This window comes from Procambarus clarkii, chromosome 39 (genome assembly GCF_040958095.1).
Source record: "Procambarus clarkii isolate CNS0578487 chromosome 39, FALCON_Pclarkii_2.0, whole genome shotgun sequence".
NCBI lineage: Eukaryota > Metazoa > Arthropoda > Malacostraca > Decapoda > Cambaridae > Procambarus > Procambarus clarkii.
The window spans coordinates 40,764,222-40,782,979 of NC_091188.1; the positions used below are offsets into that span (position 1 = coordinate 40,764,222).

The 18,758-nt window shown below is 51.8% G+C and overlaps 1 protein-coding gene across 1 annotated transcript in view; it reads right to left on the bottom strand.

Annotated features, from left to right (window-relative positions):
- LOC123747506 (calpain-9-like) overlaps window positions 1-18,758 on the bottom strand; it is a gene marked incomplete in the record, with an annotated part of 284,505 nt that overhangs the window by 51,446 nt on the left and 214,301 nt on the right. Inside the window, 1 exon segment of the mRNA XM_069338411.1 lies at window positions 3,648-3,840. Coding sequence (XP_069194512.1) covers window positions 3,648-3,840 — 193 coding nt within the window.

The following is an 18,758-nucleotide window of genomic DNA, read 5'->3' on the forward strand; positions in this document are numbered from 1 at the left end:
CAGCAGCAGCAGCCATAGAGCTACTGCTCTGTGGCGGCTGCCTCTTTGTGGCTACTGCTCTTTGGCTGCTGCTGTTCTGTGGATACTGTTGCTCTGTGGCTGCTGTTCTGAGGCTGCTCTTTGGCTGTTGTGTTGATAGCAGCAACAGCAACCACAGAGCAGCAGCTGCCACAGAGCAGCAGCAGCCAGAGCAATAGTCACAGAACAGCAACAGCCACAGAGTAGGAATAGCCACAGTGCAGCAGCAGCAGCAGCAGCAGCAGCTCTATGGCTGCTGCTGCGGCTTCTGGAGCTGCTGTTCTGTGGCTTATTCTGCTCTGTGGCTGCTTCTGCTTGCTCTGTGCCTGCTGATGCTATGTGACTGCTGCTCTGTGACTGCTGCTTTAAGGCTGCTGCTGTTCTGTGGCTGCTGCTCTGTGGCTGTTGCTCTGAAAGCAGCAACAGCAGCCCCAAAGCAGCAGGATGTTATCTTGAGATGATTTCAGGGCTTTCGTGTCCCCGCGGCCCGGTCCTCGACCAGGCCTCCACCCCCAGGAAGCAGCCCGTGACAGCTGACTAACTCCCAGGTACCTATTTTACTGCTAGGTAACAGGGGCATAGGGTGAAAGAAACTGCCCATTGTTTCTCGCCGGCGCCCGGGATCGAACCCGGGACGCCGGGTTCGATCAGCGGACAGCAGGCGGGATCACAAGTCCAGTGTGCTGTCCGCTCGGCCGGCCGGCTCCCAAAGGAGCCACAGAACAGCAGCAGCTACAGAGAAGTAGTAGCCACAGAGCAGTAGTAGCCACAGAGCAGCAGCAGCGACAGAGGAACAGCAGCCCTAGAGCAGCTGTAGACACAGAGCAGTAGTACCCACAGAGCAGCAGCAGCCCCAGAGCAACAGCAGCCACAGAGCAGCAGCAGTCAGAGAAACAGCCCCAGAGCAGCAACAGCCACAGAGCAGCAGCAGCCACAAAACAGCAACAGCCACAGAGCAGCAGCCATAGAGCACCAGCAACCGTAGAGCAGCAACAACAGTCACAGAACTGCAGCAGCAACCTCTGTGGCTTCTGCTCTGTGGCTGTTGGTGATCTGTGACTGTTGCGCTCTGTTGCTGTTGGTACTGCTCTATGGATGCTGCTATTCTGTGACTGCTGCTGCTGCTCTGTGGCTGGTGCTCTATGGCTGCTGCTGCTCTGTGGCTGCTGCTGATCTGTGGATTTTACTTTGTGGGTGCTGCTCTGTGGCTGTTTCTGCTGTGGCTGTTGCTGCTGTGGCACAGCAGCAACAGCACAGTGCAGCAGCAGCCACAGTGCAGCAGTCATAGAGCAACAGCAACAGAGCAGCCGCCACAGAGCAACAGCAACCACTGAGCAGCAACAGCCACAGAGCAATATCAACAGATCAGAAGCTTCAGAGCAGCAGCCACGTAGCAACAGCCACAGAGCAGGAGCAGCCACAAAGCAGCAGCCACGTAGCAACAGCCACAGAGCAGGAGCAGCCACAAAGCAGCAAGAACCACAGAGCAGCAGCAGCCCCAGAGCAGCAGCAGTCACAGAGCAGTAGCAGTCACAGAGCAGTAGCAGCCACAGAGCAGCAGCAGCCACAGAGCAGCAGCAACAAAGCAGCAGCCACAAAGCAGGAGCCACAGAGCAGTAGCAGCCACTGGGGAACAACCACAGAGCAGCAGAAGCAGCCACAGAGCAGTAGCAGCAGCCACAGAGCAGCAAAAGCCACAGAAACGCAGCAGCCATAGAGCAACAGCTACAGAGCAGCAACAGTCACAGAGCAACAGCAGAGAGCAACAGCCAAAGAGCAGCAGCCACAGAGCAACAGCAGCCACAGAGCAACAACAGCCACAGAGCAGCAACAGCCACAGAGCAGCAACAGCCACAGAGCAGCAACAGCCACAGAGCAACAGCAGCCACAGAGCAGCAGCATTCAGAGCAGTAGCAGTCAGAGCAACAGCCCCAGAGCAGCAACAGCCAGAGCCACAGCAGCCACAGAGCAGCAGCAATCAGTGCAACAGCAACAGAGCAACAGCAGCCACAGAGCAGCAACGGCCACACAGCAACAGCAGCCACAGAGCAACACCCACAGAGCAGCAACAGCCATAGAGCAGCAACAGCCACAGAGCAGCAGCCCCAGAGCAGCAGCTGTCACAGAGCAGCAGCAGCCACAAAACAGCAACAGCCACAGAGCAGCAGCAGCAGCAGCCATAGAGCAGCAGCAACAGTCACATTAGCAGCAGCAGCCACAGAGCAGCAACCTCTGTGGCTTCTGCTGCTCTGTGGCTGTTGGTGATCTGTGACTGTTGCGCTCTGTTGCTGTTGGTACTGCTCTGTGGCTGCTGCTATTCTGTGACTGCTGCTGCTGCTCTGTGGCTGGTGCTCTATGGCTGCTGCTGCTCTGTGGCTGCTGCTGATCTGTGAATTTTGCTTTGTGGGTGCTGCTCTGTGGCTGTTTCTGCTGTGGCTGTTGCTGCTGTGGCACAGCAGCAGCAGCACAGTGCAGCAGCAGCCACAGTGCAGCAGTCATAGAGCAACAGCAACAGAGCAGCCGCCACAGAGGAACAGCAACCACTGAGCAGCAACAGCCACAGAGCAATAGCAACAGATCAGAAGCCACAGAGCAGCAGCCACAGAGCAGCAGCCACGTAGCAACAGCCACAGAGCAGGAGCAGCCACAAAGCAGCAAGAACCACAGAGCAGCAGCAGCCCCAGAGCAGCAGCAGTCAGAGCAGAAGCAGCCACAGAGCAGCAGCAGACACAGAGCAACAGCCTCAGAGCAGCATCAGCCACAGAGCAGTAGCAACCACAGATCAGCAGCAGTTGCAGAGCAGCAGCCACACAATAGCAGCAGTCATAGAGCAGTAGGAGCTACAGAGCAGCAGCGTCAGAGCAGCAACAGCCTCAGAGCAGCAGCAGCCACAGAGAAGCAACAACCACAGATCAGCAGCAGTTGCAGAGCAGCAGCCACAGAGCAGCAGCCACAGAGTAACAGCCACAGAGCAGTCGCAGCCAGAGTAGCAGCAGCCACAGAGCAGCAGCCACGGACCAACAGTCACAGAGCAGCAGCAGTCACAGAGCAGCAGCAGCCACAGAGCAGCAGCAGCAACAGAGAAGCAGCCACAGACCAACATTCACAGAGCAGCAGCAGTCACAGAGCAGTAGCAGCCACAGAGCAGCAGCAGCCACAGAGCAGCAGCAGCCACAGAGCAGCAGCAGCCACAGAGCAGCAGCAGCACAGAGCGTGGCGTGCCTGACACAGGTACAGGTGTACCTTACCTTACAGTGCCCACAGGGAGTGAGGTTTAGCTCTTGGTTCCCCGCCTACTGGTGGCACCCACTGCGTGTTATTCTACAGGACCTGGTGTTAAGAGTCCGCGTGGGTAACACTGTCTCACACCAATACTGGAAGTAAACGTTCCGGCCGTCTCTCTCACGTAATACCTCGTATTTTGGACGAAATTGACCAATCCATTAAGCTGCGGTGTATTAGTATGAATAAACCACCGTAATAGTGACGTTTTGAAATTGGATGATTCTGGAAACTTTCCTTATTAAGACTACTCATAGCGCAGTCAACGGAGCCTCGGCCTCACACGCATGCGGTCGAGTGTTCGAGTCTGCTACAGCCCAGGTGACTGGAAAAGAAGTTATACTTACATGCGGCCTCATCCAGACGATGGGTCCCAAGTGAGGCTTCTTGTGGATGAAGAGAGACCTGACGGTAGTGGAGAACTGGGCGTCCTCGTAGAGCTGTCCGCGCTCTCTTAGGTTCCTCTTGATGTGGGTGTAGCTCCCGCCTCCTCCACTAGTGTCTCTCTTCCTGGCCTGACCTCGGTCGATAGTCCAGTACCTGAGGGAGACCAACACTGTCTTAGTCCTGGGTCACTGTCAGGTAGTGTGGGGGTGGCAGACATGTTGCTGTGGGGGTGGGGGAGAGGTTACTACATGGTGAAGGTCAGGCACAACATCACCAACATATGTTGAGGCAACACTAATACACCAATAGAAGAGTGAACATGCTTGTACCGCCAACATCTGTCTAACACCACAACACCTGCTTTCTCTCACCTCCAAGACTGAAACCATCCGTGGGAAACACCTTCCATCTGTTACAGCTCACGCCATCTCTCTCTCTCTCTCTCTCTCTCTCTCTCTCTCTCTCTCTCTCTCTCTCTCTCTCTCTCTCTCTCTCTCTCTCTCTCTCTCTCTCTCTCTCTCTCTCACACACACACACACACACACACACACACACACACACACACACACACACACACACACTCACACACACACACACCCCTGCAAAATACTTGAAAGAATAATTAGGCTAAGACTTGTTGAGCACCTGGAGAGCATTGGGTTTGTAAACAAGCACCAACATGGGTTCTGGACAGGGAAATCATGCCTAACAAACCTTTTAGAATTCTATGATAAAGTAACAAGGATAAGGCAGGACAGAGAAGGCTGGGCAGACTGCATATTTCTTGACTGCCAAAAGGCCTTTGATACGGTACCGCACATGAGACTGCTATACAAACTTGAGAGGCAGGCAGGAGTAAGCGGAAAGGCCCTAGTATGGGTGAAGAACTACCTATCAGGAAGGAGCCAGAGGGTAATGGTAAGGGGCGAAAAGTCGGACTGGCGAACAGTAACAAGTGGAGTACCTCAAGGATCGGTGCTGGGACCAATCCTCTTTCTAATTTACGTAAATGATATGTTTACAGGAGTGGAATCATACATGTCAATGTTTGCAGATGACGCAAAATTAATGAGAAGAGTTGTGACAGACGAGGATTGTAGGATCCTCCAAGAGGACTTAAACAGGCTGCAGAGATGGTCAGAGAAATGGCTACTGGAGTTTAACACCAGTAAATGTAAAGTTATGGAAATGGGATCAGGTGACAGGAGACCAAAGGGACAGTACACAATGAAGGGGAACAGCCTACCTGTAACGATTCGAGAAAGAGACCTGGGAGTGGATGTGACACCTAATCTAACTCCTGAGGCACATATAAATAGGATAACGACAGCAGCGTACTCTACACTGGCGAAAATTAGAACTTCATTCAGAAACCTAAATGAGGAAGCTTTTAGGGCGCTTTACACTGCCTACGTGAGACCCGTCTTAGAGTATGCCGCGCCATCATGGAGCCCCCACCTAAAGAAACACATAAAGAAACTGGAGAAGGTTCAGAGGTTTGCGACGAGGCTTGTCCCAGAGTTACGAGGGATGGGATATGAAGAGCGGCTGAAGGAACTGAACCTAACGACACTAGAGAAAAGAAGGGAGAGAGGAGATATGATAGGGACATATAAAATACTCGGGAATTGATAAAGTGGAAATAGATGAAATGTTCACACGTAATAATAACAGAACGAGGGGACATGGGTGGAAACTGGAAACTCAGATGAGTCACAGAGATGTTAGGAAGTTTTCTTTTAGCGTGAGAGTAGTGGAAAAATGGAATGCACTTGGGGAACAGGTTGTGGAAGCAAATACTATTCATACTTTTAAAACTAGGTATGATAGGGAAATGGGACAGGAGTCATTGCTGTAAACAACCGATAGCTAGAAAGGCGGGATCCAAGAGTCAATGCTCGATCCTGCAAGCACATATAGGTGAGTACACATAGGTGAGTACACACACACACACACACACACACACACACACACACACACACACACACACACACACACACACACACACACACACACACACACACACACACACACACTCACACACACACACACACACACACACACACACACACACACACACACACACACACACACACACACACACACACACACACACACACACACACACACACACACACACTCACACACACACACACTCACACACACACACACACTCACACACACACACACACACACTCACACACACACACACACACACACACACACACACACACACACACACACACACACACACACACACACACTCACACACACACACACACACACACACACACACACACACACACACACACACACACACACACACACACACACACAGCCTGGAGCACAAAATACCGTACTCAAGGTACGCCACAATGTGGAAATAAATTTACCTGTTGAAAACTGTGGGAGTTAATTATGGCCAGTAGTAGCAGCGTTCCCTAACCGGCTCCCTTGTGGCCCTGGGGGAGGACTGGCCAGTGGTGTGTGGCCCTGGGGGAGGACTGACCAGTGATGTGTGGCCCTGGGGGAGGACTGGCCAGTGGTGTGTGGCCCTGGGGGAGGACTGGCCAGTGGTGTGTGGCCCTGGGGGAGGACTGGCCAGTGGTGTGTGGCCCTGGGGGAGGGACTGGTCAGTGGTGTGTGGCCCTGGGGGAGGGACTGGCCAGTGGTGTGTGGCCCTGGGGGAGGACTGGCCAGTGGTGTGTGGCCCTGGGGGAGGACTGGCCAGTGGTGTGTGGCCCTGGGGGAGGACTGGCCAGTGGTGTGTGGCCCTGGGGGAGGGACTGGCCAGTGGTGTGTGGCCCTGGGGGAGGGACTGGTCAGTGGTGTGTGGCCCTGGGGGAGGACTGGACAGTGGTGTGTGGCCCTGGGGGAGGACTGGACAGTGGTGTGTGGCCCTGGGGGAGGGACTGGACAGTGGTATGTGGCCCTGGGGAGGACTGGCCAGTGGTGTGTGGCCCTGGGGGAGGACTGGACAGTGGTGTGTGGCCCTGGGGGAGGGACTGGACAGTGGTATGTGGCCCTGGGGAGGACTGGACAGTGGTGTGTGGCCCTGGGGGAGGACTGGACAGTGGTGTGTGGCCCTGGGGGAGGGACTGGACAGTGGTATGTGGCCCTGGGGAGGACTGGACAGTGGTGTGTGGCCCTGGGGGAGGACTGGCCAGTGGTGTGTGGCCCTGGGGGAGGACTGGACAGTGGTGTGTGGCCCTGGGGGAGGACTGGCCAGTGGTGTGTGGCCCTGGGGGAGGGACTGGTCAGTGGTGTGTGGCCCTGGGGGAGGACTGGACAGTGGTGTGTGGCCCTGGGGGAGGACTGGACAGTGGTGTGTGGCCCTGGGGGAGGACTGGACAGTGGTATGTGGCCCTGGGGAGGACTGGACAGTGGTGTGTGGCCCTGGGGGAGGACTGGCCAGTGGTGTGTGGCCCTGGGGGAGGACTGGACAGTGGTGTGTGGCCCTGGGGGAGGGACTGGACAGTGGTATGTGGCCCTGGGGAGGACTGGACAGTGGTGTGTGGCCCTGGGGGAGGACTGGACAGTGGTATGTGGCCCTGGGGGAGGACTGGCCAGTGGTGTGTGGCCCTGGGGGAGGACTGGCCAGTGGTGTGTGGCCCTGGGGGAGGACTGGCTTTTCATAACACAATTTGTTACTTTATATTTTACAAATAACTATTTCATGTTAAAATATTCCATTTATGAATTTTTCTGTAAATACATCAATTTGTAAAAATTGTAAATGTTTCATAGCTGTATGAAATTGTATGCGCGAAACGTTGACTTTAATCTATCATTCACTTACTGGATTAATATAATATGGTATGCTTCTAATATATCTATTATATATAGCTCTGTTATAGTGGATATATCAGTATATAACTCTGTTATAGTGGATATATCAGTATATAACTCTGTTTTAGTGGATATATCAGAATGTAGCCCTGTTATAGTGGATATATCCGTATGTAGCCCTGTTATAGTGGATATATCAGTATATAACTCTGTTATAGTGGATATATCAGAATGTAGTCCTGTTATACTGGATATATATGAGTATATAGCTCTGTTATAGTGGATATATCCGTATGTAACCCTGTTATAGTGGATATATCCGTATGTAGCCCTGTTATAGTGGATATATCAGAATGTAGCCCTGTTATAGTGGATATATCCGTATGTAACCCTGTTATAGTGGATATATCAGTATGTAGCCCTGTTTTAGTGGATATATACGAGTATATAGCTCTGTTATAGTGAATATATCCGTATGTAGCCCTGTTATAGTGGATATATCAATATGTAGCCCTGTTATAGTGGATATATCAGTATGTAGCCCTGTTTTAGTGGATATATACGAGTATATAGCTCTGTTATAGTGAATATATCCGTATGTAGCCCTGTTATAGTGGATATATCAGAATGTAGCCCTGTTATAGTGGATATATCCGTATGTAGCCCTGTTATAGTGGATATATCAGAATGTAGCCCTGTTATAGTGGATATATCCGTATGTAGCCCTGTTATAGTGGATATATCAGAATGTAGCCCTGTTATAGTGGATATATCAGTATGTAGCCCTGTTATAGTGGATATATCAGTATGTAGCCCTGTTATATTGGATATATCAGTATATAACTCTGTTATAGTGGATATATCAGTATGTAGCCCTGTTATATTGGATATATCAGTATATAACTCTGTTACAGTGGATATATCAATATGTAGCCCTGTTATAGTGGATATATATGAGTATATAGCTCTGTTATAGTGGATATACCACTAAAGTCAAGTATCTGAGAATGGAGGTAGATCTTACCCTCTCAAACTCAACCATACTTGATATAAAAATTCACAGAAAATTTATTTAATATGGTTTCATCATATTTAATCATCACTTTGATGATGATTTAAATGATTACATTTCATCACTTTGACCATGCTATATGATGGAGTTATTATGTGGTGTCGTCACCTAGTTGTGTTGACCTAGTTGTGCTTGCGGGGTGGAGCTCCGCTCTTTCTACCCGCCTCTCAACTGTCAATAAATCAACTTATTTCTTTTATTCCCCCCCCCCCACACACACACCCAGGAAGCAGCCCGTAACATCTGTCTAACTCCCAGGTACCTATTTACTGCTAGTTGAACAGGCGCATCAGGATGAAAGAAACTCTGCCCATTTGTTTCCGCCATGGCCTGGGGTCGACGATGGCTGAACTAGCCTCTACTAGCCTCCCTTGGGTCCATTGTCTCCTCTACTAGCCTCCCGTGGGTCCATTGTCTCCTCTACTAGCCTCCCGTGGGTCCATTGTCTCCTCTACTAGCCTCCCGTGGGTCCATTGTCTCCTCTACTAGCCTCCCGTGGGTCCATTGTCTCCTCTACTAGCCTCCCGTGGGTCCATTGTCTCCTCTACTAGCCTCCCGTGGGTCCATTGTCTCCTCTACTAGCCTCCCGTGGGTCCATTGTCTCCTCTACTAGCCTCCCGTGGGTCCATTGTCTCCTCTACTAGCCTCCCGTGGGTCCATTGTCTCCTCTACTAGCCTCCCGTGGGTCCATTGTCTCCTCTACTAGCCTCCCGTGGGTCCATTGTCTCCTCTACTAGCCTCCCGTGGGTCCATTGTCTCCTCTACTAGCCTCCCGTGGGTCCATTGTCTCCTCTACTAGCCTCCCGTGGGTCCATTGTCTCCTCTACTAGCCTCCCGTGGGTCCATTGTCTCCTCTACTAGCCTCCCTTGGGTCCATTGTCTCCACTACTAGCCTCCCGTGGGTCCATTGTCTCCTCTACTTTGCCTCCCGTGGGTCCATTGTCTCCTCTACTAGCCTCCCTTGGGTCCATTGTCTCCTCTACTAGCCTCCCTTGGGTCCATTGTCTCCTCTACTAGCCTCCTTTGGGTCCATTGTCTCCTCTACTAGCCTCCCTTGGGTCCATTGTCTCCTCTACTAGCCTCCCTTGGGTCCATTGTCTCCTCTACTAGGCTCCCTTGGGTCCATTGTCTCCTCTACTAGCCTCCCGTGGGTCCATTGTCTCCTCTACTAGCCTCCCTTGGGTCCATTGTCTCCTCTACTAGCCTCCCTTGGGTCCATTGTCTCCTCTACTAGCCTCCCGTGGGACCATTGTCTCCTCTACTAGCCTCCCGTGGGTCCATTGTCTCCTCTACTAGCCTCCCTTGGGTCCATTGTCTCCTCTACTAGCCTCCCTTGGGTCCATTGTCTCCTCTACTAGCCTCCCGTGGGTCCATTGTCTCCTCTACTAGCCTCCCTTGGGTCCATTGTCTCCTCTACTAGCCTCCCGTGGGTCCATTGTCTCCTCTACTAGCCTCCCGTGGGTCCATTGTCTCCTCTACTAGCCTCCCTTGGGTCCATTGTCTCCTCTACTAGCCTCCTTTGGGTCCATTGTCTCCTCTACTAGCCTCCCTTGGGTCCATTGTCTCCTCTACTAGCCTCCCTTGGGTCCATTGTCTCCTCTACTAGCCTCCCTTGGGTCCATTGTCTCCTCTACTAGCCTCCCGTGGGTCCATTGTCTCCTCTACTAGCCTCCCGTGGGTCCATTGTCTCCTCTACTAGCCTCCCGTGGGTCCATTGTCTCCTCTACTAGCCTCCCTTGGGTCCATTGTCTCCTCTACTAGCCTCCCGTGGGTCCATTGTCTCCTCTACTAGCCTCCCTTGGGTCCATTGTCTCCTCTACTAGCCTCCCTTGGGTCCATTGTCTCCTCTACTAGCCTCCCGTGGGTCCATTGTCTCCTCTACTAGCCTCCCGTGGGTCCATTGTCTCCTCTACTAGCCTCCCGTGGGTCCATTGTCTCCTCTACTAGAGTCCCTTGGGTCCATTGTCTCCTCTGCTAGAGTCCCTTGGGTCCATTGTCTCCTCTACTAGCCTCCCGTGGGTCCATTGTCTCCTCTACTAGCCTCCCGTGGGTCCATTGTCTCCTCTACTAGCCTCCCGTGGGTCCATTGTCTCCTCTACTAGAGTCCCTTGGGTCCATTGTCTCCTCTACTAGCCTCCCGTGGGTCCATTGTCTCCTCTACTAGCCTCCCTTGGGTCCATTGTCTCCTCTACTAGCCTCCCTTGGGTCCATTGTCTCCTCTACTAGCCTCCCGTGGGTCCATTGTCTCCTCTACTAGCCTCCCGTGGGTCCATTGTCTCCTCTACTAGCCTCCCGTGGGTCCATTGTCTCCTCTACTAGAGTCCCTTGGGTCCATTGTCTCCTCTGCTAGAGTCCCTTGGGTCCATTGTCTCCTCTACTAGCCTCCCGTGAGTCCATTGTCTCCTCTACTAGCCTCCCGTGGGTCCATTGTCTCCTCTACTAGCCTCCCGTGGGTCCATTGTCTCCTCTACTAGAGTCCCTTGGGTCCATTGTCTCCTCTACTAGCCTCCCTTGGGTCCATTGTCTCCTCTACTAGCCTCCCGTGGGTCCATTGTCTCCTCTACTAGCCTCCCGTGGGTCCATTGTCTCTTCTACTAGCCTCCCGTGGGTCCATTGTCTCCTCTACTAGCCTCCCGTGGGTCCATTGTCTCCTCTACTAGCCTCCCGTGGGTCCATTGTCTCCTCTACTAGCCTCCCGTGGGTCCATTGTCTCCTCTACTAGCCTCCCGTGGGTCCATTGTCTCCTCTACTAGCCTCCCGTGGGTCCATTGTCTCCTCTACTAGCCTCCCTTGGGTCCATTGTCTCCTCTACTAGCCTCCCTTGGGTCCATTGTCTCCTCTACTAGCCTCCCGTGGGTCCATTGTCTCCTCTACTAGCCTCCCGTGGGTCCATTGTCTCCTCTACTAGCCTCCCGTGGGTCCATTGTCTCCTCTACTAGAGTCCCTTGGGTCCATTGTCTCCTCTGCTAGAGTCCCTTGGGTCCATTGTCTCCTCTACTAGCCTCCCGTGGGTCCATTGTCTCCTCTACTAGCCTCCCGTGGGTCCATTGTCTCCTCTACTAGCCTCCCGTGGGTCCATTGTCTCCTCTACTAGAGTCCCTTGGGTCCATTGTCTCCTCTACTAGCCTCCCTTGGGTCCATTGTCTCCTCTACTAGCCTCCCGTGGGTCCATTGTCTCCTCTACTAGCCTCCCGTGGGTCCATTGTCTCCTCTACTAGCCTCCCGTGGGTCCATTGTCTCCTCTACTAGCCTCCCGTGGGTCCATTGTCTCCTCTACTAGCCTCCCGTGGGTCCATTGTCTCCTCTACTAGCCTCCCGTGGGTCCATTGTCTCCTCTACTAGCCTCCCGTGGGTCCATTGTCTCCTCTACTAGCGTCTTGGTATAGCCTCAAAGCATGTAGTAATTTTTAGCGAGTAGCGGGTTGAGAAGTTTTGCTAATGACACTTCCGGCACGGTGATCACTCGCGTGCGTGTGCGTGCGTGTACTCTCCTAGTTGTGGTTGCGGGGGTTGAGCTTTGGCTCTTTGGTCCCGCCTCTCAACCGTCAATCAACAGGTGTATAGGTTCCTGAGCCTATTGGGCTCTATCATATCTACATTATAAACTGTGTATGGAGTCAGCCTCCACCACATCACTGCATAATGCATTCCACCTGTTAACTACTCTGACACTGAAAAAGTTCTTTCTAACGTCTCTGTGGCTCATGTGGGTACTCAGTTTTCACCTGTGTCCCCTTGTTCGCGTCCCGCCAGTGTTGAATAGTTTATCCTTGTTTATCCGGTCGATTCCCCTGAGGATTTTGTAGGTAGTGATCATGTCTCCTCTTACTCTTCTGTCTTCCAGTGTCGTAAGGTGCATTTCCCGCAGCCTTTCCTCGTAACTCATGCCTCTTAGTTCTGGGACTAGTCTAGTAGCATACCTTTGGACTTTTTCCAGCTTCGTCTTGTGCTTGACAAGGTACGGGCTCCATGCTGGGGCCGCATATTCCAGGATTGGTCTTACATATGTGGTGTACAAGATTCTGAATGATTCCTTACACAGGTTCCTGAACGCTGTTCTGATGTTAGCCAGCCTCGCATATGCCGCAGACGTTATTATCTTTATGTGGGCTTCAGCAGACAGGTTTGGTGTGATATCAACTCCTAGATCTTTCTCTCTGTTCGTTTCATTAAGTACTTCATCTCCTATTCTGTATCCTGTGTCTGGCCTCCTGTTTCCACTGCCTAGTTTCATTACTTTGCATTTACTCGGGTTGAACTTCAACAGCCATTTGTTGGACCATTCACTCAGTCTGTCAAGGTCATCTTGTAGCCTCCTACTATCATCCTCAGTTTCAATCCTCCTCATAATTTTTGCATCATCAGCAAACATTGAGAGAAATGAGTCAATACCCTCTGGGAGATCATTTACATATATCAGAAACAGTATAGGTCCAAGGACTGACCCCTGCGGGACTCCACTTGTGACGTCTCGCCAATCTGAGACCTCACCCCTCACACTGACTCGTTGTCTCCTGTTGCTTAGGTACTCCTGTATCCAACGGAGTACCTTACCTTTCACTCCAGTTTGCATCTCCAGCTTTTTCACTAGCATCTTGTGTGGTACTGTATCAAAGGCTTTCTGACAATCCAAAAATATGCAGTCTGCCCACCCTTCTCTTTCTTGCCTTATTTTTGTTGCCTGGTCGTAGAATTCAAGTAACCCTGTGAGGCAGGACCTGCCATCCCTGAACCCATGTTGATGCTGTGTTACAAAGTTCTTTCGCTCCAGATGCTCCACTAGCTTTCTTCGCACAATCTTCTCCATCATCTTGCATGGTATGCAGGTTAGGGACACTGGCCTGTAGTTCAGTGCCTCCTGTCTATCCCCTTTCTTGTATATCGGGACTACGTTAGCTGCTTCCCAAATTTCTGGTAGTTCCCCTGTTGCCAGTGATGTGTTATACACTATGGAGAGTGGTAGGCACAGTTCTTCTGCTCCTTCCTTTAGTATCCAAGGTTACTAAAGATTCCAACTGGACCTATAGCCTTTGTCACATCCAACTCTAGTAAACACTTCTTTATGTGTGTGTGTGTGTGTGTGTGTGTGTGTGTGTGTGTGTGTGTGTGTGTGTGTGTGTGTACTCACCTAGTTGTGCTTGCGGGGGTTGAACTCTGGCTCTTTGGTCCCGCCTATCAACTGTCAATCAACTGGTGTACAGATTCCTGAGCCTATTGGGCTCTATCATATCTACATTATAAACTGTGTATGGAGTCAGCCTCCACCACATCACTTCCAAGTGCATTCCATTTATTAACTACTCTGACACTGAAAAAATTCTTTCTAACGTCTCTGTGGCTCATCTGGGTACTAAGTTTCTGCCTGTGTCCCCTTGTTCGTGTCCCACCCGTGCTGAAGAGTTTGTCTTTGTCCACCCTGTCAATTCCCCTGAGAATTTTGTAGGTGGTTATCATGTCTCCCCTTACTCTTCTGTTTTCCAGGGATGTGAGGTTCAGCTCCTTTAGCCTTTCCTCGTAGCTCAATCCTCTCAGTTCCGGGACGAGCCTGGTGGCATACCGCTGAATCTTCTCTAACTTTGTCTTGTGTTTAACTAGGTATGGACTCCAGGCTGGAGCTGCATACTCCAGGATTGGTCTTACATAAGTGGTATACAGGGTTCTGAAAGATTCCTTACACAAGTTAATAAAGGCAGTTCTTATGTTGGCCAGTCTAGCATATGCCACTGATGATATTCTTTTGATGTGGGCCTCTGGGGACAGGTTCGGTGTGATATCAACCCCCAGATCCTTCTCTCTATTTGACTCTTGCAGGATTTCCCCTCCCAGATGATACCTTGTCTTCAGCCTCCTGCTCCCTTCGCCTAATTTCATCACCTTACACTTTCCTGAGTTGAACTTTAGCAGCCATTTTCTAGACCATTCCTCCAGTTTATCCAGATCATCCTGTAGTCTCTGTCTATCTTCATCCGTCTTGATTCTTCTCATATTTTTTGCATCATCAGCAAACAAATAGAGGAATGAGTCTATACCCTCCGGAAGATCGTTTACATATATTAGAAACAGGATGGGTCCAAGTACTGAGCCCTGTGGGACTCCGCTGGTGACATCTCGCCACTCTGATGTCTTCCCCCTCACCGTTACTCGCTGTTTCCTGTTGCTTAGGTACTCCCTTATCCACTGGAGCACCTTCCCTTTTACCTGCCTGTTGCTCCAACTTTTTTAACAGCCTTTTATGGGGTACTGTGTCGAAGGCTTTTTGGCAATCTAGGAAAATGCAGTCGGCCCACCCTTCTCTTTCCTGCCTAATTTTTGTTGCCTGGTCATAAAATTCTATTAAATCTGTGAGGCACGATTTACCATCCCTGAACCCATGTTGGTGGTGCGTTACAAAGTTATTTCCCTCCAGATGCTCTTCGAGCCTTTTCCTCACGATCTTCTCCATCACCTTGCATGGAATACAAGTTAGGGAAACTGGCCTGTAGTTCAGTGCCTCTTGTATGTCACCCTTCTTGTATATTGGGACTACCTTAGCTGTCTTCCAACTTTCTGGTAAGTCTCCTGTTTCCAGTGACCTGTTATACACCATAGAGAGTGGCACACTTAGTGCTTCTGCACCTTCCTTTAGTATCCATGGTGAGATTCTTTGTGTGTGTGTGTGTGTGTGTGTGTGTGTGTGTGTGTGTGTGTGTGTGTGTGTGTGTGTGTGTGTGTGTGTGTGTGTTTACTAGTTGTGTTTTGCGGGGGTTGAGCTTTGCTCTTTCGGCCCGCCTCTCAACTGTCAATCAACTGTTTACTAACTACTATTTTTTTTTCTTTTTTCTTTTTTTCCCCACACACCACATACACACCCCAGGAAGCAGCCCGTGACAGCTGACTAACTCCCAGGTACCTATTTACTGTTAGGTAACAGGGGCACTTAGGGTGAAAGAAACTTTGCCCATTTGTTTCTGCCTCGTGCGGGAATCGAACCCGCGCCACAGAATTACGAGTCCTGCGCGCTATCCACCAGGCTACGAGGCCCCCGACCTCGTGTGTGTGTGTGTGTGTGTGTGTGTGTGTGTGTGTGTGTGTGTGTGTGTGTGTGTGTGTGTGTGTGTGTGTGTGTGTGTGTGTGTGTGTGTGTAAGGGCGGAGGTAACGGTGCTAGGGGGTGGGAAGGGGTGGAGAGGGGGGGGCGGGGTGATAACGACACAGTACCACCCACACGTAACGTTGTGTGTGGAGGGGGAAGGTAGGGGGAGGGGGAAGGTGGGGATGGAGAGGGGGGCGGGGTAATATTCCCAAGTCACACCTGACCAACTACAATCCCCCCCCCCCCCAACCCCTCAAACACCCAAGCCACCACACATCCTAACTCTATCCTAACTCCCCCTAAACCCCCGCTACACCCTATTCTACCCCCCCCTCCCCCCTCTCCTCAGATGTTCCCCACACCCACCACAAACGTCTCCACTCCAGTCAAGGATTTCCTCACATAATATGGCGTCTTTCCTCACATAATATGGTGTCTTTCCTCACATAATATGGTGTCTTTCCTCACATAATATGGTGTATTTCCTCACATAATATGGTGTCTTTCCTCACATAATATGGTGTCTTTCCCTCACATAATATGGTGTCTTTCCTCACATAATATGGTGTATTTCCTCACATAATATGGTGTCTTTCCTCACATAATATGGTGTCTTTCCTCACATAATATGGTGTCTTTCCTCACATAATATGGTGTATTTCCTCACATAATATGGCGTCTTTCCTCACATAATATGGTGTCTTTCCTCACATAATATGGTGTCTTTCCCTCACATAATATGGTGTCTTTCCTCACATAATATGGCGTCTTTCCTCACATAATATGGTGTCTTTCCTCACATAATATGGTGTCTTTCCTCACATAATATGGTGTCTTTCCTCACATAATATGGTGTCTTTCCTCACATAATATGGTGTCTTTCCCTCACATAATATGGTGTCTTTCCTCACATAATATGGTGTCTTTCCTCACATAATATGGTGTCTTTCCTCACATAATATGGTGTCTTTCCTCACATAATATGGTGTCTTTCCTCACATAATATGGTGTCTTTCCTCACATAATATGGTGTCTTTCCTCACATAATATGGTGTCTTTCCCTCACATAATATGGTGTCTTTCCTCACATAATATGGTGTCTTTCCTCACATAATATGGCGTCTTTCCTCACATAATATGGCGTCTTTCCTCACATAATATGGTGTCTTTCCTCACATAATATGGCGTCTTTCCTCACATAATATGGCGTCTTTCCTCACATAATATGGTGTCTTCAGATCACACTGAGGGCCGAGCAGTGAAGGAACAGCCGCCAGAAACTCTTCTATACCCTCCTCTTTTTCTCCTTCTCTCCTCCTCCTCTCCCTTTCCTTCCTCGTATACAGCGAGAGGGAGCCAGGAGCTTCCATCTCGCTGGCTCCGTCACTCCCAGTAAGGCAGAGCAGTGTAACTGACCTATACTGGACCACATCAATATGAGTAGATCTAGTGGGTGGTGGGGTGTGGTGGGGGTGTTTGGGGTGTAGTGGTGGTGTTTGGGGTGTCGTGGGGGTGTTTGGGGTGTGGTGGGGTGTTTGGGGTGTGGTGGTGGGGGTGTTTGGGGTGTGGTGGGGGTGTTTGGGGTTTGGTGGGGAGTGTTTGGGGTGTGGTTGGGTTGTTTGGGGTGTGGTGGGGAGTGTTTGGGGTGTGGTTGGGTTGTTTGGGGTGTGGTGGTGGTGTTTGGGGTGTGGTGGTGGTGTTTGGGGTGTGGTGGGGGGTGTTTGGGGTGTGGTGGTGGGTGTTTGGGGTGTGGTGGTGGGGGTGTTTGGGGTGTGGTGGGGGTGTTTGGGGTGTGGTGGGGGGGGGTGTTTGTGGTGGGGGGTGTTTAGGGTGTGATGGAGATGTTTGGGGTGTGGTGGGGGGTGTTTAGGGTGTGATGGAGATGTTTGGGGTGTGGTGGGGGTTGTTTAGGGTGTGGTGGGGGTGTTTGGGGTGTGGTGGGGGTGTTTGGGGTGTGGTTGGGGTGTTTAGGGTGTGGTGGGGGTGTTTGAGGTGTGGTGGTGGTGTTTGGGGTGTGGTAGGGCTGTTTGGGGTGTGGTGGGGGTGTTTGGGGTGTGGTGGGGCTGTTTGGGGTGTGGTGGGTGTGTTTGGGGTGTGGTGGGGGTGTTTGGGGTGTGGTGGTGGTGTTTGGGGTGTGGTGGTGGGGGTGTTTGGGGTGTGGTGGTGGGGGTGTGGAGGGTGGGTGTTTGGGGTGTGGTGGTAGTGTTTGGGGTGTGGTGTGATGAGGGTGTTTGGGGTGTGGTGGTGGTGTTTGGGGTGTGGTGGGGGTGTGGTGGGGTGTGGTGGGGGGTGTTTGGGGTGTGGTGGTGGGGGTGTGGAGGGTGGGTGTTTGGGGTGTGGTGGTAGTGTTTGGGGTGTGGTGTGATGAGGGTGTTTGGGGTGTGGTGGTGGTGTTTGGGGTGTGGTGGGGGTGTGGTGGGGTGTGGTGGGGGGTGTTTGGGGTGTGGTGGTGGGGGTGTGGAGGGTGGGTGTTTGGGGTGTGGTGGGGGTGTGGTGGGGTGTGATGAGGGTGTTTGGGGTGTGGTGGGGGTGTTTGGGGTGTGGTGGGTGTGTTTGGGGTGTGGTGGGGGTGTTTGGGGTGTGGTGGTGGGGGTGTGGAGGGTGGGTGTTTGGGGTGTGGTGGGGGTGTGGTGGGGTGTGATGAGGGTGTTTGGGGTGTGGTGGGGGTGTTTGGGGTGTGGTGGGGGTGTTTGGGGTGTGGTTGGGGTGTTTAGGGTGTGGTGGGGGTGTTTGAGGTGTGGTGGTGGTGTTTGGGGTGTGGTAGGGCTGTTTGGGGTGTGGTGGGGGTGTTTGGGGTGTGGTGGGGCTGTTTGGGGTGTGGTGGGTGTGTTTGGGGTGTGGTGGGTGTGTTTGGGGTGTGGTGGTGGTGTTTGGGGTGTGGTGGGGGTGTTTAGGGGTGTGGTGGGGTGTGTTTGGGGTGTGCTGGTGGTGTTTGGGGTGTGGTGGTGGTGTTTGGGGTGTGGTGGGTGTGTTTGGGGTGTGCTGGTGGTGTTTGGGGTGTGGTGGGTGTGTTTGGGGTGTGCTGGTGGTGTTTGGGGTGTGGTGGTGGTGTTTGGGGTGTGGTGGGTGTGTTTGGGGTGTGCTGGTGGTGTTTGGGGTGTGGTGGTGGTGTTTGGGGTGTGGTGGGTGTGTTTGGGGT